At 30.9% G+C, this 22,507-nt stretch overlaps 2 protein-coding genes across 2 annotated transcripts; one reads left to right on the top strand and one right to left on the bottom strand.

Annotated features, from left to right (window-relative positions):
* Positions 1-141: 141 nt before the first annotated feature.
* LOC129301025 (exosome complex exonuclease RRP46 homolog) lies at positions 142-5,364 on the bottom strand. The gene is made up of 8 exons (XM_054939607.1): positions 5,055-5,364; positions 4,541-4,654; positions 4,233-4,333; positions 3,409-3,429; positions 2,203-2,275; positions 2,036-2,103; positions 1,230-1,362; positions 142-504 (listed from the first exon to the last, which is right to left on the bottom strand). The coding sequence occupies exons 1-8, from the start codon at positions 5,158-5,160 to the stop codon at positions 389-391; spliced, it is 732 nt and encodes a 243-aa protein (XP_054795582.1). The 5' UTR covers positions 5,161-5,364; the 3' UTR covers positions 142-388.
* A 3,338-nt stretch (positions 5,365-8,702) lies between these two features.
* On the top strand, positions 8,703-10,504 carry LOC129303647 (probable inorganic phosphate transporter 1-7). The gene is made up of 2 exons (XM_054943101.1): positions 8,703-8,730; positions 8,810-10,504. The coding sequence occupies exon 2, from the start codon at positions 8,827-8,829 to the stop codon at positions 10,420-10,422; it is 1,596 nt and encodes a 531-aa protein (XP_054799076.1). The 5' UTR covers positions 8,703-8,730; positions 8,810-8,826; the 3' UTR covers positions 10,423-10,504.
* The last annotated feature ends 12,003 nt before the right edge of the window (positions 10,505-22,507 follow it).

The following is a 22,507-nucleotide window of genomic DNA, read 5'->3' as shown; positions in this document are numbered from 1 at the left end:
TTGTTAATATATCTTAGTTATCACTGTTTCTAATATATCTTAACAATTTCTAGAACTCGAATTCCCCCATGCATTTATGGATTCCAAACAAAATAAAAAATCAACTTACACTCCCCCCCCCCCAAGCCCGACACAAAAAAAGGAGGAGAAGAAGAACATATATATTTGGTCAGAGGTAACAAGTTAAGATCTAACAAAATTAATTTCAAGATTTCATTAAATACCTAAACAATGAGGTCTATATCATTACACTAACACGTTCAATCAAGATATTTTTCTAGGCTGCTACTAAGCTAACGTACAAGGGCTCACAAGCATGAAGCTCAATAACAACTCCCAGTTAGCAAGCAAGCAAGGGTCAAACATACAAGGCACAAGCTGCATAGTGTCAACCAGCTTTAGATGAGTCTCCTGACAATTGTGGCTGTAAGCTCTTCCTCAAGAATTCAGACATCCTTGCAGTGGCAGCACGCCCTCGTTCTAGGCAATGGAGATAATCGTCCACTTGAAACAATAACAAACAAAAAATTCACTCAGCTCAAGCATAAAAAATTAACGCAACTGATTTTTTTTTAAAGAAAAAAATCATGGGATTACATGTTGTATGCTTCAAGGATTCATTTGCTAGGTGAAGAGAAAAGATATGCGGGGGAAAAATGGAATCTAAGGGGTTGTTTTATTTTTCCCCGCACTTTTTATTTTAATACTATTTTGTAAACCATTTTTAAAAATTAGTTTTCAAAACAAGATAAAAAAAATAAAAAAATCTATCTGATTAGGTTCATTTAAAAACAAGTTTAGAGTTAAAAAATTAGCTAATAGTGGTGATCATCAATAGTTAATGGTGGTGAACTATGATAGTGGCTGGTCACAGCTGATAGCAATTTTCAATAATAAAATGTAATGTGCTTTAAAAGCTAAAAGAAAACAAAAACAGCTGAGATATTTTCTGAGAACAGTTTTGGAAACATTTAAATCCAAAACACTTATCTAAACAAGTTCTTTTTTTTTTTTAATAGCATAAAACAGTTTTTGAAAATAGAAAGAGGCCTAATTTGGATTCCACCTAAGTGCTTCCTGAACAACGGGATACATGTCTCGTTCTGGCTTTTAGAAACATGAAGATTTTCAAATGAATGGCTGAGTATAAAGCTTTGGTCAGAGGCCAACCAAGACGTATGATAGTCCAAAATCAAAGAGAGAGAATGACAAAGAAGGAAGGCAGATACCCGACATTGCACCATGGGTTACAGATGTAATGATTCCATGTTCCACAGGTTCCTTATCCACCTGCAATGATCCTCTAGGTAGAACCGAAACACATGTATTTGGGAAGACTAAATAGGCAAATGCTTTCATTTTCTGCCATTAAATATGAAATATTGAATTAGATTTATATACAAGGGGCACCAGCCCAGGAAACCCAGTTGTAAAATTCCAGAGATTGAGCAAGAGGGAAAAAAGTAGAAACAAGTCAAGACCATATATTTAGCTACCCAGTAATTAGTATGGTAAATTCTAAAGTAATAAAATTTAAGAAGGGAAACTGGAAAAGATTACTATGACCATGCTTGAGGTTTCAGTAAACTGCATTTTCATTCCTCACCCTAAAACTAAACATAATTTCCTCACTCTAAATTTTCATAACACAAATTCTGCCAATTTGCTGCGAACATTACTTTTAATGATTTCTGCACAAATTTTAGCAACACTTACCCTGAAACTATCGATGTATATCAATTTAAAAGGCAGTTTATAGGCATTGGCAAGGATCATTTGAATGGCAAATAATTGCTGACATCGATTTGCATAATTGTTTTTCTTTGAGAATGCACTTGATAAGATTCATAAAACACATCTGGATCCCCCCAAACCAACATCAGTAGTTAGAGCAGATATATTAATCGACAAAAGTAAACTAAGAAACAGTTACAAACCTTAGGTAAATGAAGACCGGACTTAGGTGAATTAACTCTGATTAAACATAATGTGCTATTCAATAATCAAATTTTTAACGGCAAAAGATGCTACAAACCTCCTCTTCAAGTTTGTTAGGGTCCAGTAGAACATAGCCACTGTCAGCTACAGAACAACATATTGCAACTGCAGAGACAAGCATGAGAAAATGAGATATTCACTATGCTTCAACAAATAAAATTACTAAAGTTAACCTGTAAAGAGTATGCCATGAGTTTCAATTACCAGCGAGATGTTTCAGTGGAATTCCTGCATCTACAAGGGCGGCACATGCAGCATTTATAGCACACGGAAGAAGCTACTTAATAAGTCAAGAGCAACAAAAAGATTTAGACCAGAAACAAATATATTAATTATTAAATGGGAAAACCTCACTTTAGATCTCTGTACTTTACTTGAGTTTTACTATAGGTCCTTACACTTTTTTTTTTTTTTATGTTCTCGTTCCCTACACTTTTGTTTTGCGATGTTCTAGGTCTCTTTTGTTTTTCAGTGTTCTAGGTTCCTATAAAACCGCTCATGGAGGATCCTAGAACATCGAAAAACAAAAGTATGGGAACCTAGAACACCGAAAAAAATGCAAAGATCTATAGCAAAACTTGAACAAAATACAGGAAACCAAAGTTATGTTTTCCCTTGTTAAATATTGTTCTCCTTCCCCCTTGTAATAATTAGATAAATAGTGTGTGCAGATATCTGATGGTTGTCCAATTTTGTCACTTCATTGGCAAATAAACCAAGGTAGGGTTGGCCACTCAAGAAAGTCACTAATCATCAAACTGAACTGAATGGTAAATATTGAACTTCAAGCACAAAAATCGTAGAAATGTATCATTAGTTGGAAGAGGGGGCAGAATGGATTAATCCTTCCTTTGTTGTCCATTTCTTTACCCAGAGCCTACTTCTCAAGAAGTAAAAAAGAAAACAGCTAAATGAAAATAAGTCATGACATGAAATAGAATGACATCGAGAGGGAGACCAAATTGCAACCAAGCATATATCTGATAAGCAAAAAGGATATTCAATAAGAGAATTCTACATTATAGTGAATGTTACAAGGGTTCCAAAGACGAACTCTGGTAGCTTTGCCCCAATAATTTCAAAACAGAAAATAATATTAGTCTTGGTCAGTCAGGGGAAACAGCTATATGGTCATGATGAAATTAACTTCTTGTAAAATAGACAGGATGAGTAAAATGACGGTTGAAAAAAGAACAAAATCTTTACAACATCTGACAAAGAGTTAAAGGAGAAGCAGTGCAAACATTAATTAGTAATGGTCACTAAAATTTTAATCGAAACCTGTATGGGTGAAGTGTAGCACAAGTTATACAGAAAGCTTTCTGTTGAAGTGTGTGATATAACAATCCAAAAGAAAAAAATCACCAACTGCATCATAATGTAATATATATATATATTGCAGTAGGATACAGCACCGTCATCATGGACAACCTGCAGTAGCAACAAATAATAATCAATCATGCCAAGTAACACACCAGATAATGCATTATTTGTGGATAATAGATAACTTCAAAATAACTTGCACATAAACAGAAGTTACAAAGAAAAGGAGGAAATGACATCTCATGTCAGGGAAACAAGTCTTTCGTTTTGTTTTGTTTTTTTTTTTTTCCTTTTCCTTGCCAACCATCAATGAAAGAAGTTGAAAGAACCAAGTTTGTTTCATAAAGATCGATAAACTCAATACAAACAACTAAATTACTGCTGTCGTATGCTAAAATTTTCATTAGAGATCCCTTATTTTCCAGCTGTAATATTAGAACAAATTGCATTATTCTGTCATGTCATTGAAATTGTGACATTTTATAGTTAGTTACATTCAGATTAGAGACATAGCCGTTGGGTGGTTATGAGGATTAGAAGATAAGGAAGTAGACTTCCCTTTCATTTGGGCCCCACTGCCTGTTAAAGCATTCTTGTATGGTGTCCAAGTGTTCTATAATCCCTAATCTGAATATAACTAACTAACTATAAAATGTCACAATTACAATGACATAACATATTCATTTCTGCTTAGATGCATGTACTAAGTAACTGTAAAGGATCAGAATATATTTAGATAGTTCTAGGTAACCAAAAACAGTTAACCCAAAATGTTGAGCCTTTTCAAATTTATTTGCAAACCAAGTGTTTGAAATCCAGGAACATGCTTGCAGATTCCATCAGCAAATTTAGAAGCATGTAAGAGAGACAGTAAACAATTATCCTACTCCCAGGGTAAAAGCAAAACTAACCTGAATAATAACTGAAGTCGTGGTGTTTGGGTACATGCTTCGAATGCAAATGCTTTCCAGAGATTTCTTTAATATCATCTCAGACTCCCTCTCCAATTTTCCTAAGCACAAGGAATGCAAATGCATTCAACCATTGACAAAAAATCAGAGGTGGTGTGAGGAGTCATTTTCCTCCAAACACAAGGAATATACTGTCAAAATATACAGAAGACGAAGACAGATCAAGCTTGGCCATGTTAAAGACGATGGAGTTGAGAAACAAACGTAAAAGTAAATATATATATATATATATATATATCAATTCTCACCAATCTGCCCTGTCTTAGGTTTCCATATTACTTCAATGCAAGCCTTTTCGGGATTTTCATTCTTCCTAGTTCCAGCTTTGGGTCCATAAACTGCCGCAAGAACCTTGGTCTCCCCTAAAAGATGGAATGAAATCCAAGATAAATATCTAAAATTCAACATCAATCTAATCTAAGCCCCAATGAAGCGGAATTTTTTTTTTTTTTAACAATGCGTATCATTGTTACTCAACCACGACAGTCATTCCTTATCCAAAATCGATTCTTTTTCCCTTCCCATATTAATCGAAGCATAAATGACCAATATCGTAAAAAAATATATAAATAAATGAAAGGCAGTCAGAGTACAACCCCAACTCGAAAGATGAAATGAAACTCCGACTTACATCAATAAGACAATAACAACATTAAGCTGAAAGAGTGATAGAAGAAGTAATTGTCAGGAAAAAAAAAAAAAAAAACCAAAGAAAACGAAAAAGAGTAAACGGAAGGTACGGGACAAGTATAGGGGAATAACCTTGAGTCCAGCTAGCTGAGCCATGAGCACGATTAAGGATGCCCCGAGAGCAAGCGAGGGGCCTCAATTGACTAGGCGAACGGCCATCAGGTCTATCAACTTCCATGGAAGACGAAGATACCTCACAGTCGCAAGGCGCGTGGCACCAAAATTTCAAGCGTGAGATATGGAGGGAAAAATAAAGAAGGAGAACCTTGAGTGTGTAAAGAGTCGCCTGACGAGCACCGGCGCGGCGGCGATCTCCCACTTCCAGGAGGAGCACAGCGAGGTACACAATGACGATTTGGGATTTTAGTTTTTACTTTCGATTTTTATGGGTTTAAGAAGGAAATATTGAAAAGAAAAGAGTCTTCTGAATAACGAAAATATTGGGAAGAAAAGAACAAATAATTATAAATTATAAAAGTATTTAAATGCAGGGTTTGAATTTTGATGATACAATTATCGAGGAAGTTTTATGTCAGGTATATTATTAACTTTTTTACCTGGGATAATGTCTTTTAAAAGTTGCATTTTTATTACTTACTACTTTTTAAAAAAATATCTTAAATTATTTATCATAACAATTTTATTTATAAAATAATTAAAATATAGCATATTTATTTTTTACATTAAATACCCCAACATCATTAAAAATGTTGATTGAAATTATTATGTTAAATGAATTCAAGTTAAAGTGTTTTTTTATTCTTAAATTATTATTTGAAGAGTACTTGATATCTTAAACTATTTGCATGGTAACAATTTTGTCTCTAAAGCAATGTTTTTAAAATCAGGCTAGATATTAACTCAAAAAAGTTAGCAATTCATGGTTTGCAAGTCGGTAACGTAATAATTAAATTAAAAAATTATATATATATATATATATATAATAATCTAAATATAAGAAATAAATATGAAATTGTTACTTAACTTAAAAATAAAATTAAATATTTTAAGTTTGTCATGACTTAACAAGCCACATAATATAACATAAGATCAAATGATTAAAAAAATTGATCATTTTCTAAAGAAAAATTTGATAAAAAATTAAAAAGAAAAAAAAGGACATTTTTTTGAACAGTTTGATTTTTTAAAATCAAATTCTATTTTCAACTTGATCTTAATTCTCGGTCTGATTGTCAATCCAAAACGATCTAATCTGACTCAATTTTTTAAATAGTTTTTTCAGTTTGACCGAACTGTTAGCTTGACCAATCAACGGTCTAACTTGTCTAACAGTTCGATTCGATTCAATTTTTTAATCATTGCTTTAATATAATTAAAATAGAGCAAAAATACACCTAACTTGTATTAACTTGGCATGACACATGTGATATTTTTGATCAAACTTAAGTTTTAAATAGCATTTTTAATAGTCAACATTAGGATATTTAACATCATGAGCAAATATACTATGTTTTTAATTATTTAAGGGATCAAATTGTTACAACAAATAGTTTAGAATATTAAGTGTTTTTCAAAGAATAGCTTAAAAGTAAAAATACACTTTAATCCTTTTAAAAATACAGTAATATTGTAATGTGTTAATGTTTGATCAACATTATCTGTTTGTTAATTTGCAGTAGAGGCGGCCTTGGCTACCAAAAAGACATATCATTGGCGAAAGGAATGTGCTTGTTTTCTCAAGACATGACTGAAGATGGATCCATAAAATATGCGATATCAACATAACTCGTGTTCTCTTGCTTGAAGACACATGAATAGATAATGTCGTGGTTGCTATCCACGTGAGACAGTGTAGCTTCACCATAATCAAAATTGATTGAGAAATGGTTCCTCTGCAAACAAAGAAGAAAGTCAGTGAACATATCCAAGAAAATATTCACATACTTACAAGTGAAAATTTATATATTGACAATTAAAAGTTTTGAATTTGACAAGTTCTATTTTCCACAATCAAATATTTAATATAAACAAAATGATGTTTATGTATTCACAATGTATGCATAATCTAATATTATTGATAGGGCATTTTCATGATAATGAACATCTCATGAATCCCTCAATTTATATGTAGAAATTCAATATAAATAAATAAACCATCATTATTTTACAACAAATAATTCACTTTAAAACTTTGACTACTAATTTAAAGAGTTCAACAACTAAGTTAGATTGTAGGGAGAATAATAATAAAGGACCACTGAAATGATTTAATATTAGAAAAAAACTTAGACAAATTGGATACTTGACTTGAACTTTCACTTGTTAATTGTTAATGTTTATTTGTTATAAATTCTTGTCTGATATTAAATTATTTTAGAGGTCCTTAATTAATATTCTTTCTAAATTATATCAGCAACCATTATCGATCATTTTAATAAATGAAGAGTTTCACTTAGCCCATCAAGCTCCTTCCTCTAACTAATTATTTCTTGTTTCAACAACATAGCTAAGTACAATGGGTAGAAAAATTTTACACTCAAATACTAGGCAAGATGGACACATTTCACAATTTACTCACCTCACAAGTTACTTCTCAGCATTGAAGCTGAGATCGCTTGAATCCATGGAGCTAAACCTTTGCGCATCTTCAGCTGTTTAGAATTCCAACTTCTTTTTCTTTCTCACTTGTTAAGGACAATTTAGTCTTTTCACAAAAAAGTTTGCATGTGGGGTTTCTGGGCTAGCATTAATTCAAACTTTATTGGGCCTTAGTCGCGGTTTTCTTGACTCTGGCAGGTTTAGGTTTGATTCTCCCAAGTATTTAAATACTTGGTTGAAAAAAATAAATACTTGGTTGAATGACAAATTCATCTATATTATTAACTTTTGTATTGGCACAAAGTTCTTTTAAAAGTTTCAAAAATAATGTAATATCATCCTGCATTAACATTTGATAATTTTGTCTCGAAAGAAAAACAATTGTATATCCTAAATTTTCGAGTAGCAAAGCACCCATTATCTGTTTGTTAACTTGAAGTCACGTCAATTTATTCCCTTATACCTTGACCAGTTAAGATTGGATTGCTCAAAGGCAAGTCTATGTAATAACAAAATCTAAATAACTAAAATATATTAATATAGAATAAAAAACATTCTCCACGCGATAGGGATAATCATGGATATATAATTATCAATGAAAAAAAAAAGAATCTAGAGACTAATCAATCATAATTTGCAATCGCAGAACAACTTGATAAAATTTTGAAATCTAAAAAATAAACTAGAGACTAATTATTTTAATTATTAAAGATAATTTAGCATAATTACCCAAAATTTTAGCCAAGGTCTTTTTTTAATTTTTATAATACAAAATCTAAATAACAAAAACATATCAATATAAAATTAAAAAAATTCTCCACACGGGGAGGATAATATAATGGATAATTATCAATGAAAATCAGAATATATAAAAAAGAATCTTGAGACTAATCATAATTTGCAATCGCGCAGAACAACTTGAAAAAAATTTGAAATCTAAAAATAATTTACAGACTAGTTATTATAATTTTATTAAAGATAATATAGCATAAATACTCAATATTTAAGCCGTTATCTGTTATATGTTACTATTATATCTCATCTTTTATTTGATCTTTTCCAAGTCCAAATTAATTGCGGATATATCGCCTATTTCCCCTTTCCATATATATTTAGTAACGTAGAGTACACCTAGAGGCTTCAAAATTTGGATCTCTGTGACTCTGAGCTTCAGAGTTCTATTATATTTGTGAGTTTATACGCCTGAATTTATACTATTGGATTCTTATTCTTTTTCAGATCTTCTTCGTTTTTCTTGAATGTTTCAGATTAAACCCTAATAAAGATGGCTAGAGATCAATTGAAGGTTCTTCAAGCTCTTGACGCTGCAAAAACACAATGGTATCACTTCACGACGATAGTGATCGCCGGAATGGGTTTCTTCACTGATTCTTACGATCTCTTCTGTATCTCACTTGTCACGAAACTACTTGGCCGGATTTATTACTTCAAAGAAGGCTCTCCTGAACCCGGTTCACTTCCTTCCAACGTCTCCGCCGCCATTACCGGCGTCGCCTTCTGCGGAACCCTACTCGGTCAGCTGTTCTTCGGGTGGCTCGGAGACAGGCTGGGAAGAAAACGCGTCTATGGTATAACCCTAATGCTCATGGTGGTTTGTTCTATAGGTTCTGGTCTTTCTCTTGGATCGAACCCTAAAGCCGTTATGGCCACTCTTTGCTTCTTCCGGTTCTGGCTCGGCGTCGGCATCGGTGGCGACTACCCTCTCTCCGCCACCATCATGTCGGAGTATTCCAGTAAGAAGACACGTGGGGCATTCATCGCCGCCGTTTTCGCCATGCAAGGGTTTGGGATTCTCGCCGGCGGCACCGTCGCGATCATCGTCTCTGCAATTTTTAAAGCTCACTTTCCTGCACCTTCGTATCAGACGAATCCAGCTTTATCTACAATTCCAGAATTCGATTATGTCTGGAGATTCATTCTCATGTTCGGTGCTGTCCCGGCGATTTTAACTTATTATTGGCGTATGAAGATGCCTGAAACTGCCAGATACACTGCCTTGGTCGCTAAGAACACGAAGCAAGCAGCTTCTGATATGTCCAAAGTGCTTCAGGTTGAGATCGAAGCAGAAACTGACCAGAAAATTACGAAGAGTGGTAATAGTGATAACCAGTTTGGGTTATTCTCGAAGCAGTTTCTAATTCGTCATGGGCTTCACTTGCTCGGAACCACCACGACGTGGTTTTTTCTAGACATTGCGTTTTACAGTCAGAATCTCTTTCAGAAAGACATATTCAGTGCGATCGGGTGGATTGCAGATGCGAAGACGATGAGCGCCATTGAAGAGGTCTTCAAGATCGCCAGAGCTCAGACCCTCATAGCCATTTGCAGCACCGTGCCGGGTTACTGGGTCACGGTGGCTCTGATTGATAGGATAGGAAGGTTTAAGATTCAGATCATCGGCTTCACCTTTATGACAGTGTTCATGTTTGCACTGGCGGTTCCGTACGATCACTGGACAGTGAAGGGAAACCAGATAGGGTTCGTGGTGATGTACTCTCTCACCTTCTTTTTCTGCAACTTCGGGCCTAACTCAACGACATTCATCGTCCCGGCGGAGATATTTCCGGCGAGGCTGAGGTCAACGTGCCATGGAATATCAGCAGCAGCAGGTAAAGCAGGAGCGATAGTGGGATCGTTTGGGTTTCTGTATGCTTCGAACACCATTGGGGTGAGGAATGCTCTGATAATTCTGGGTGTGATTAACTTGTTGGGGTTGATGTTCACGTTTCTGGTGCCGGAGACGAAGGGGAAATCGCTGGAGGAGATTTCCGGTGAAGGTGGTGAAGAAGAAGAAGATGATGAAGCAGAGACTAGCAATGATGTTCCTAACAGAGACTGTAGGATTGAAAATATTGCTTAGCTTTGTGTGTGAGAGATTAATTTGTAAGGTGAAAATTCTTCTGAAAATAGGCATAATTTTGTGAAGGTAACGAGAAGAACTAAGTGACAGAGAACTTGGGCCAAAGTATCTTTCATTTGATGGATATCATCTAAATTATTTAAATTGTGTTTTGTTTCACTTGAAAATTACTAACTATAGTTAATTTTAGTGATTTTCTTTTTCTTTTTCTTTTTTTAAAATTTTGATGGTTTTTATATTGTGAAATCAAATGCGCACTTGGTTGATATACTTCTTCCACCTCAATTTAGTTGTTATAAGTTTTTCCCTTTTTTATTTTGTTTCAAAACTTTTGTTGTTTTAGAACCTATATAGCTTCTTCTATTAAAATGGAAAAGTCAATTATTATGCATAGTATCTGACCCCTTACATATGTAGGTCCACGAAATACAACCTACATATGTAAGATTATATTAATACCAACAACAGAAGAAGCTAGTGTTTCACAAGGCATAGCCAATTAAAATTTGAATCCCTATTTTATGGTGCTCATATTTAGTGCTTGGGATCAAAATTGTCTTAAATAGAAGGATATCTATAAGTACCAAATTAAAAAGAAATTATATTAATGATACTTAATTTTATATTGTACACTCTCCTTCAAGTTGGCCCCTATACAAATTTAGACAGCCCAAACTGCTCAACAAATCTTCATGACCTTCTTTTTCCTAAGGCTCTTGTAAAAAATATCAGCCAATTGCTCTTCTGATTTTACGTGATGTAAATCTATAAGACCTTCTTGCAACTTCTTCCTAACAAAGCGGCAATTAATCTCGGTATGTTCAGTCTGCTCATTAGTACCTAAGGTTGGATCTATCAGACGAGTTATTTAAACCCGTCTTTTAAAAGTTCGGGCTTTGAAAATTGGAATATTTATATAAAAGAATTTTTGAGCCAAACTTTTTTAAGCCTTAAAAGAAGGACTTAGATTCAATCTACCTGTTTAAGTTTATATTTACTTTAATCCTAAAAATTATATTATTTTATATATTTAAATTAAATTTAAACTTTAAAATATATATTTATATTATTTATTTTAAATTTTAGAACATTTTAATTTGTACTTTAGAATATAAGTATATAACATAATGAGGACACATTTAATTTTACAAAATAAAAAGTAAATTTAAAAATAAAAAAGGCTTTAATTTCATGTCAAATCTAATCCTGATCAAGACAGCTTTCCTTTTAATTTTAATTTTAATTCCTTGGCCGAGCCACCTGTAACACCCTCAAATTTACAAACCGATTTTTCACAAATTATTAAAACCATTATCATGGTAGAAAAATTTCTACCATGATACATCCAAGACAATATACCACAGGTCTTAAAATATCTCAAAAAAGCAATTAGAACCATGAGGGACAGTCAGGATCCTCATGGCATGATATTTAAATTAGGTCATGAATTAAGAGAGACAAACATAATCCTCTTAGTCAAATAAATGCATTTAATAAAAAGGATTAGAGTTTACATGCTCCATAAAGAAGATATATCCTAAGTTGGCACAAGATACATTGTATAATCCAAAATAAGAGGCAACGTAAAAGATGGTGTCTCATACACCATAATTACACCTCTGGTGCTTTCTCGGCCGGACTCGCTCCTGTAAAAATATTAACCACGGGGAATGAGACTTAAAAGTCCCAGTAACCAAAAATTAATATGTAATGATGCATGCGGATGTAACTAATCATGCGATTGCTAAGTGGGCACACAAAACATTTAATCGAACAATATTTTCAAATAAACCGAACAAGTATTTAATTGCATGACTGCACCTTATATCCTCCTTTCACCATGCTCGGACGCCAAATCACCCGGCCAAAGGTGAGTTGGACCAAGCGACACGCCACTCATTGGGTCCAATGAGGGCTTACCACGTGGTAATAATTAACCGAACAGAAATTCCCATTAACACCATACATTAAAATACCCTGACAAGTCATGCATCATTCAAATATCCAAACAGGAATATATCCGAACAATAATATCTCATCATGATAAACAAAGATAAATTTTTAACCCACTTGGCAATAATTTCAAACAAGTATATACAGTATTTATTTTCAATAATTCATAATTTTTTCAAACAACAAAACAACACATAACCATTCACAAACACACCCATCACAACACATTAATAATGGTTACCTTGTGTCTTGAATAACAAGTTCCCCTTCACAACTCCTTTTTCACCACTATCTTTGTCAATATAATCTACATAATTATTTCACAATACTATATATTAATTTTACATTAAAATAAATAACTCTAATTTAAAGAGTTAGAAAGTCTTAGATCTATAGTCCATATTAACACTAATTTAAGATTTATGCCTCATTTAACTTTCCAAATTCTTTTCTAAAATTCTCGTACCCTAATGAACTATTTTTTTTATCCTCAATTCACTTCTAGTATCACAATTTCATCCTTCTATATTCTAAAAATTCATCCAAAAATAAATTAAATTTTTAGAATTATCCTGAAGCCTCAAATCACCTTTCTATAACCTCAAAAATACCTATTCATACTTAGATAAATATTTAATAATCATAGGTTTATCCCTACGTCTCAGATTCCACATAAATTCAACCATATAGATCTAGATTTTAACTCAAAAATTCTTAAACATGAGTTTCAACCTTAAAAAATATTCTATAATATTTTTTATATCCCTAAGAATTTTAACCTATATTTTTAATCCATCATATCATCAGATTAACTATCCTATAGAAAAATCCTAATCAAAATATTTACTCTATCCTACAAAATAATCATATCACTAGAAAGCTAATATTATTTAGAAAATAACTATAAAATTAATTTTGTAATTAAATAAATTTTTAAATGCTAATCTAAACAGGAAAGTTAGAACATACCTGAAGAAAAAGAAAATAATCCCCCCTTGCGAGAAAACGCTGAGCAACGTGAGAGGAAGAGAGAAAAATAATATAAAAATGGGATTGTGAGTCCCAAAATTATATTAAAAAAAACTATAGGTTTGAATTTAATTATTCAAACCTTTGGGCCAAAAGTTGTAATTTTCTCTAAATTGCATCTTAGCCTCTCATGCTTCCTAATGCACACACCCCCTCCTTTTTATACATGAAGGCACCTCTTCTCTTCCTTCATCTAACCAATGTAGGACTTAGAAACAACAACCTTCCACCCCCTTTTTTTTTGTTCCTTCTACCTTCTCTTTTTTTTAACACATACATAAAAAAAAAATTATTTATATATTATATCTTAACTAAATATTTCTTATGTGATTTTAAATTTAAATTTTTAAATTCATAATTAAATACCTAACCATAATATTATTTCTAAATAATCTCAAATAATATAAATTCCTATTATTATCATTTTTTTCTCAAAACTTAAATTCCACAATTTTTTTATTATATAAAAAATCAGGATGTTACACCGTCAATGTCCTCACTGCATATTTGGATCAAAGCTATGTCGACGTCCAATTGGTATGATTTTTATAGCATTGATTTTCGAGTGTTTTATTTTTAAGTTTTACAAGTTTTGATGTGAGAGAGAGAGAGAGAAAGAGTTGGACAAAAATATTCAACCATCAATGTCTTTATAATTAGAGCGAATATTAAATTAAAAAAAAGTTAATGATTCATGATTTACGTTATCAAATTCAATTGAACTAATAATTAAATTAATGATGTAATAATTAAATAAAAATAATATTAAATATATATATATATATATAACAAATACAAGAAAAAAAATTTATAAATTTATAACATGACTATAAATTAATAATATTATAAATTATAATTTTATAATTTATTAAATATAGGTAAATCTTGATTAAATTTGATAAGAATAGACTCAAAAGTATCTATATTTACATATAAATTATCTAAAAATAAAGTTAATTTTTAATAGGATCTAATTTTTATTTTTTTAATTTTTTAAAAAAAATTTAAGTTTTTTAATATTATGTTTAAAACTATATATTTTTTTAAATCGCTTCAGTTTATGGTTCAATTTTATTTTTGACTCAACAATGACTCAACTCTGGTTCAACTTGGCTCAATTATAAAAATATTTTTCGTCTAAATTGAGCCGTTAATGACTCTAATCGACAATTCAACTAATTTGGTCTAGTTTTTAAATCATTGATTCAAGTGATCTGACACTTATTCTTTTAATTAAAGTTCTGCGTGAATGAAAAAAAAAATATTGTGATAACTCTACGCTCATATATATGTTTTAATCAAACTTGATTTTTATTTTATTATAAGGCCATAAAAAAAACCGTGGAAGGGAAGATAAATCATGTCATGTTAAAGTATAGAAGATTTTTGCACCCTTGAGACGGAATATAAAAAAAAAAAAATTAACATCTAAATTATTATTAAAAATTTGATATACCAACCCATCAACATATTGATTAACTTGGCTAACCAATACTTAAAGTTCAATAGCTTTGATAACAACTCAGTAGTTAGTATATCCAAAAAGGGAAGAAACCCTTTATAGGTATATTTTCCCTTTTCAATTTAGTTTCTTGAAAAAATTTAAAAACTTCGCAATAGTTGACTTTGGAAATTGGCCTCTTTCAAGAAGAGAGCAATGCAATGCGATTGGAGAGAGTTTTTTAGAGGTTGTTTGATTTTTGTTTAAAAAAATTATTTTGTAATACAGCTTTCATAATTATTTCCAAAACAAAAAAAATGAAATTTGTTTGGTTATATTAAATTTAAAACAGTTTTAGAATTTAAAAGGGGAAAATGAAAATCAAGTCCCAAAAGGAGTAATTAAATCCAATTAGGTTTCAAGTAATTTTAAAAGGCCAATAAAATTTTATGCTTTTTTTTTCACAAATCAAAGTTATAATAGAAATGACTAAAATATCCCTATGATTAAATATCAGCTCCAACATGTAAGTGGTAGAGAGACAAGTTAAAGAATACTCATTTCTAAAACAAAGTTAGGTTTGGAAGAGATGGAGTTGCCTTAATTATTGACTCAAGTAAGCTCTTATTTTCTGCTTATGTGAGTTTGTTTGGCTGGTGTGTTTTAGATTTTTTTTTTTCAGCAAATCCCTACATTTGAACAAAAAGATGGAATTCTATTTTGCAACTGAACATGGAAGGTTTTTTTTATTTCACATTTATAAATATTTGGTATGAAAATTTAACATTTTGCAATTAAAAGTGTAAGAAGTTATTATTAAGTATCTATATTTTAAGATGGAACGTTGTCACTATCTCACTAATGCAAAAATCACTAATGTCAAAAGTAACTTATTTTTAAGTGATATATTATGACATTTTATTTTGCTTATTGTAGGTCGATATTATTAGGTACGATGGAAAATAGTTGTTTAAAGGTAATTTTTTGTTATTTTCATTTTGGTGGAGATATTGTAAAAGATATGCATGAGACAAGGCATTATGATGAGGGGAGTTATAATGGAAGAATGATCAGAGAAGGAATGTCTCTTGAAGCACTTATTACATTGATTTCATCATGTTTGAATTTTTGATTTAAATGGAATAGAGTTAAAGTACACAGTAAAGTTTAATTGTAATGCATTTTTAGACGTTAAAAATGATGAAGGGATAAATCAATTAATGAAGTCGAATGATAATTTTACTCATGTGTACATCATTGGGAAGATACAGCAAAATACAGAGGTAATAAGAGATTCAATTGATAGGTAAGTTTTTTTTAATAGTTGAATGATTAATATTATACTAATATGAATATGAATGGTAATAAAAACATGATTTGAATGGAAATGCAGAGCAAGATGTTCAGCTGAGAATTCACATACTTCACATGATCTTGAAGTTCTACCATGTGCAATATAAAGTATCCTAACACCAATGCCTAAGTTAAATGCAACAAAATTGAAGGATTTGCTAGTAGAATCTAGGCAGATTGTTGGAGTGCTGATGGTTGTAGATAAGCAATCTACAAGTATAGTATTGCACACAAGTTTGAATATAAATTTGTGAAGAACAACACAAACAAAATAATTGCAGAATGCAAGGTAAAAGGATATCAATGTAAGATAATAGCATATTCATTAATGAAGTCAATGTCCTTGCTTCGTATAGTAACTTTCAAGAATGAGCACTTACATTCTGCTTAAGAAGACCTTAAAGTTTCTTACAGTACAAGGTGCACATTGACTTCATCTATAATTGATGACATAGTAAGGTCTAATGTGGAAAAAAGACCCAATGAAATCAAAGTTAACATATATAGAGACTATGGCATAAGTCTAACTTATTGTCAAACCATGTAAGGCATGAGCATTGCCTATGTAAGGCATGAGTAGGGGTGTTCACGGGACGAGACGGGACCGAGATACCCCCGTCCCGTGTCCCGTCCTGAAAAAAAGATCGGGACTGAATTTTGGTCCCGTGTCCCGTCCCGTCCCGAAAGTCATCCCGTCCCGTTAAGAGTCGGGACGGGACCGGGACAAGATCGGGACATCCCGCCGTCCCGATAAATGAAATAATATCGAAAAAAAATCTGGATAATAACGTTCATTAAAATTTTAAATCATATAATTTATTAAGTTTAAAATCAAAACAACACAAGCACATAAATAACAATAATTTAAAATCAATTATTGAATTATATTAATCATATCTACATATTATAATAACAAATACAAGTGATCTTTATGGTATAAGATTAGCAACAACAGGCAAGTCAAACACAACATCAAATCATTATTCTTCTACTTTAGTGAAGATGTACTAAGTTAATTACTCTTCTAAAAATAAGTAAGAAATATGTTATAAATAAAAGTTATTAAATAGATAGATATAAGAATAAATTATATTAATATAATTAATATATTATAAAGAAAGATATCGCCATGTTTACTCCATGCCATTAAAATTATCAATATAAAAAAAATTTAGTCTTAAATAAGAATTGCAAGTATTAAAATTATAATTGATATAATTAAATATTAATATAAGTATAAATTATATTAATATAATTAATATATTTAAAATAAAAAAATAATATATATAATATTCGGGACGGGACGGGACGTCCCGATAGTAATCCCGTGTCCCGTCCCGTCCCGAATCCCTTTCCTGTCCCGTCCCATAAAGTCCCGTCTTGATTATTTTCGTGCTTGGCCAAGACTTGTCCCGATATGATTGGGATGATATCGGGCCAATCGAGACAGGTTTAGGCTGAACACCCCTAGGCATGAGCATGAATCTCACATAGCCATGAAAAATTTGAGAATGTTCTCTCCACAATTAGCAAGATGGGTTGAAAATCAAGGTAATGTTGATTGGTGGGCATTATCATTATTCCCATTTCAAAGATGGGATAAGATAACAACAAACTTGGTCAAATCATTTAACGTATGGATTCTTGAGGAGATGAGGCATAATATGTGTTCTTATAAATGAGGATAAAGACAAGTTGAACAAGAATTTTTTTGCAAGTAAGACAACTATGGGTAAGTGAAAAAGCATAGTTGGTTTAAATGTTGAAGCAAAGTTGAAGGAAAATATTTTAAGGGCAAAAGTTATGATAGTTCAGCTATATGGCTCATATATTGCATTGGTTCGGACACCATGTGGCCATGTATGTGTGAATCTGATACTAAGGGAATGTACGTGTAAAGTTTGGCAAATGTCTGGTATTCTTTGCCCACATGCTTGTGCAGCCATTAAAGAAGTACATGGTAATGTGTATAACTATGTCGATAGATGTTATTTTCGTAGCTTATAGGAGAAAATATACAATGGCATTATGCATTATGTTGAGACCCATAAGATGCCAAAGCCAAATGTGTTGATAGTATCTAAGCTCATGAACCAGACCTTTTTGCTGCCTCCTAAAATATCTTGATCAACTAGCAAACCTCGTCGTGCGAGGATTGAGTCTCAATATCAGAATAAGAAGGTTTATCATTGTTCTCGTTGCCATAAAACAAGTCGTACATGAAAGAGGTGTAGAAATTCAAATACAAGTTGATGTTATTGTAAATGGGTTATTACATGAACTTGAATTTGGGTGACATGCATATATGGGTAGTTTTATATTAAGTTAGATTTGGTTAACATATATAGGTTTATGTACATATATATACTGATAGTATTAGGGGATTTTTTTGGTACATAGCAACCCCTCTTTTGTAAATCCAAGTTCATACTTTTGTGTATATGGACAATTGATATGTGCAGATGCATTAGATGAATTAATACATGTAACTTATATGCACAGTTCATATCTTTTGTAATCACTAAAAGTACATTGTCTTAAAATTTTGAATAGAGGTTGCAAATTATTCGTAAGGCAGTTGTAAAATTTGGTATGTCAGTTACAAATTACTGGAGCCATGTCCTAAAATAATTTGATAGCTTTGCAAGTTCAAGAATTCAATAGTTGTTCTACCTAAAATTTTGAGAAGGAGTTGCAAATTATTTGTAAGACAATTTGTAAAATTTGGTATGTCAGTTGCAAATTATTAGAGCCATATCTTGAAATAATTTAGTAGCTTTGCAAGTTTAATAATTCAAAATTTATTCCACCCAAAATTTTGAAAATGAGTTGCAAATTATTCATAAGGAAGTTTCAAAATTTAGTATGTCAGTTGCAAATTACTAGAGCCATATCCTAAAATAATTTGGTAGCTTTGCAAGTTCAAGAATTTAAAAGTTATTCCACCCAAAATTTCAAAAAGGAGTTGAAAATTATTCATAAGGTAATTGAAAAATTTGATACGTTAGTTGTAAATTATTGAAGCCATATCCTAAAATAATTTGGTAGCTTTACAAGTTCAAGAATTCAAAAGTTATTTCATCTAAAATTTTGAGAAGGAGTTGCAAATTATTTGTAAGAAAGTTGTAAAATCCGGTGTCTCAATTGCAAATTATTGGAGTGTTATTCTAAAATAATAACTTTAAGAATTCAATAATTCTTCTACCCAAAATTTTGAAAAGAAGTTACAAATTTTTCATAAGAAAGTTGCAAAATTTGGTACTTCAATTACAAATTACTGGAGCATTGTCCTGGAACAATAACTTTCTTAAGAATTCAATAGTTCTCTTACCCCAAATTTTGAAAAGGAGTTGCAAATTATTCATAGAAAAGTTGCAAAATTTGGTGTCTGAATTACAAATTACTCAGCATTGTCCTAGAACAATAACTTTCTTAAGAATTCAATAGTTCTCTTACCTAAAATTTTGACAAGCAATGACAAATTTGTTTCGAGATAATTGCAAAATTGAGTACCTAAGTTGCTTGGTAATTTAATTGAATGGGCACAATGTATAACTTGAACATTACAAATACGTTTCAATATTAGAAGTTAGGAAGAAATTGTGAAAACAGATTAGAAAGTTACAAAGTTGCAAACTTGATTAATTGGGTACAATGTATAACTTCAAACTTAAAATTCATTTGAGCATGTCCTCACTTGTACAAATTACGTAGTCCACCTTCAACTAAGATACTCAAGGAAAAAATTGAAGAAGAAGCAATTTCTGCATAACCGGAATGGTGAATGTTGATGAGGATTAGACTTTTCAGCGAGGCAAATGTGTGACACCCATCAAAGATTAATGACCAAAATAGATTTCAGATTAATGACCTAAGCAAATAATCACTTAGGGCAAATAAGAGACGTTAAACAGGACTAGAATAGATATGATAGACAGCTTTGCTGGACAACTTAGGGAAGAGACGATGAACAAGGCAGGGAAGAGACAATGGACAAGTAATTGTAGGGCAAAGTAGAGTAGAGAATGAGCAACCTCAAATTTTCATAAGCAAATAAGGGTGTTTTGATCATTTCTCATTATATTAAAATGCTACTCAAAGACTTGGGGACTTAACTGGTATTTCATAATATCTTGAAACTTATCTTGAATAAAATTGATCCTTTAAAACTTACTTGTCATTTTCCCATTTAAAAATTGGCTAATAATGATAATAGTTAGCGGCTAATGATCGTGACTTATAATAGCAATTTGTCAAGCTAATTGTAATTTTCAATAATCAAATATAATATATTAAAAAAATTAAAATAAAAGAAAAACTATTTTAAAATGTTTCTATTTGTTTTAAACAGAAAATGAAATTTTTTTTTGAAAACAATCAAATTCAAAAAAACTTATCTAAATGATTTTATTTTTTTTTCTTTTGGTTTTCCAAAAATAGAAAACAAACCGTTCCTTAAATTTTTTTTTTTAAAATTTGTTTTCTTGGGCTATCAATCGTGTTACTCAGAATGTGTTGAATCACTGGCAAACAACTAAAAGAATGTGTTGGATCAACAACAAAAAAACACAAAAGCAGGCTCACAAATTGGAAGAATGACAATGAAGTCTCAAAATTGAGTTAATGACTTGAAGAAGGAAAAAAAAAAGTAAGTTAATGACAACGTAAAGTCTTTAACAAATTTTTTTAAAAAATATAGATTCAGACAATTGTTAAATTCAAAGTTTCAGTTATAAATAAGATATTTTATTTTGAAATATAATTCCTAAATTGAAATTAATTTTTTTTAGCATTTCTTAAAATAATTTTATAGAGAACTTAACACGTTAATTCAATTTTTAGAACTTAACATTCTCAAGAGAGTTCATTCAATCCCTTAATTACAAATCTCTCTCTCTCTCTCTCTCTCTCTCTCTCTCTCTCTCTCTCTCTCTCTCTCTCTCTCTCACTTGTTCTATAATGAATATAGAAGCAGTGAGGCAAGTTCATATACTAATTAAGCAACTTTGAAGAATTTCGCAACTTCAAAGGACCAAGATATAAGTAGTGTAACAAGAGAATAGGTCAAGATGATCAATATGATATGTTGATTGTTTTCAATTATGAAGTTGGTAAGATATCAAGGAAAGTTAATTTAGCCTTGAGATGTAAAATGGAACTCCCAAACAATTGAAGTCAAATTGACAGTTTCAGGTTGGAGATTTGAAGAGGAAGTTAATTTAACTTCGCCTAGCTTATTTGTGAATTTTTCATATATTATTTATTCTATAATAAAATATTATTATTAATATTATTAATATTTTAAAATTTTCTTATTCTAATTTAATTAAATAAAAATATATTAAATATAGAACGCTTTCTTTGATATTTTCATCAAATATTTGTAAAAATAATCTCTAATAGATATAAGAACAATTTGAATTTCTATACAACTCAACAATTGAAGGCTTGGAGTATTTATTCGGTTATTTATTTTTTATTCTGTAGCAAGGTATTTTAGGAAAACTAGGGGCATTTCTACCTTCTGCTTTTACTAATCCAACCCTCACTGTTATGTGGAACTCTTATTATAAAAGAAAAATTACAGTTAGGTCTCACATAAAAAAATTAATTACTGCAAGATTCAATGACAACTAAACTAAATTGTATTGACAATTGATTGTATTGTTAATACAGTTTAGTTCAGTTATCAATAGACCTTATAGTAATTAATTTTTTTGTGTGAGACTTTAATATAATTGTCCCTATCATAAATGATAGTTTCATTGGTATCTCGAGAATATATTTAATATATTTATTTAATGTGATTGTATTTATTAAAGGTTAACAAAATTGAATCAAAATCAAAAATCAAACTAAATCAAATCAAATTTTACTTATTTGACTCAGTCTATTATGTTTTCTTTTAAAAAAATTTTGATTGATTAGTTCGATTCAGTCTAAAAACTCTTGAATCAAATAAACCAAATTGATAGAATTATACATATTTTTCTTTTCATATTTTTAAAAATGTGAATAAATTTTTATCTAGATGAGTAAGAAATATCTTTCTATTACTTATAGTAGTAGTATTTTTTTTGTTTAATGTAATGTTATAATTTTTTATTTCTATAATTTAGTTTTTAATGTAATAGTATTGAGTCTTATTAATTTTCTTACAAATTATGTTATAAGATTGTTATTATTTTGTTGGGCCTTTAACATCAAGAAAAAAATTGGATAGAAGTATATATGAACAATTAGACTTCATAGATTCAAATTAAAGCTCATGAACCGAAAAGATCGATCAAATCAAACCATTATAATTTG

This window comes from Prosopis cineraria, unplaced genomic scaffold, assembly GCF_029017545.1.
Source record: "Prosopis cineraria cultivar Desert tree isolate PC_DT_omini unplaced genomic scaffold, ASM2901754v1 PC2, whole genome shotgun sequence".
In the NCBI taxonomy this organism is placed as follows: domain Eukaryota; kingdom Viridiplantae; phylum Streptophyta; class Magnoliopsida; order Fabales; family Fabaceae; genus Prosopis; species Prosopis cineraria.
This window is presented reverse-complemented; position numbering and strand designations above follow the sequence as displayed.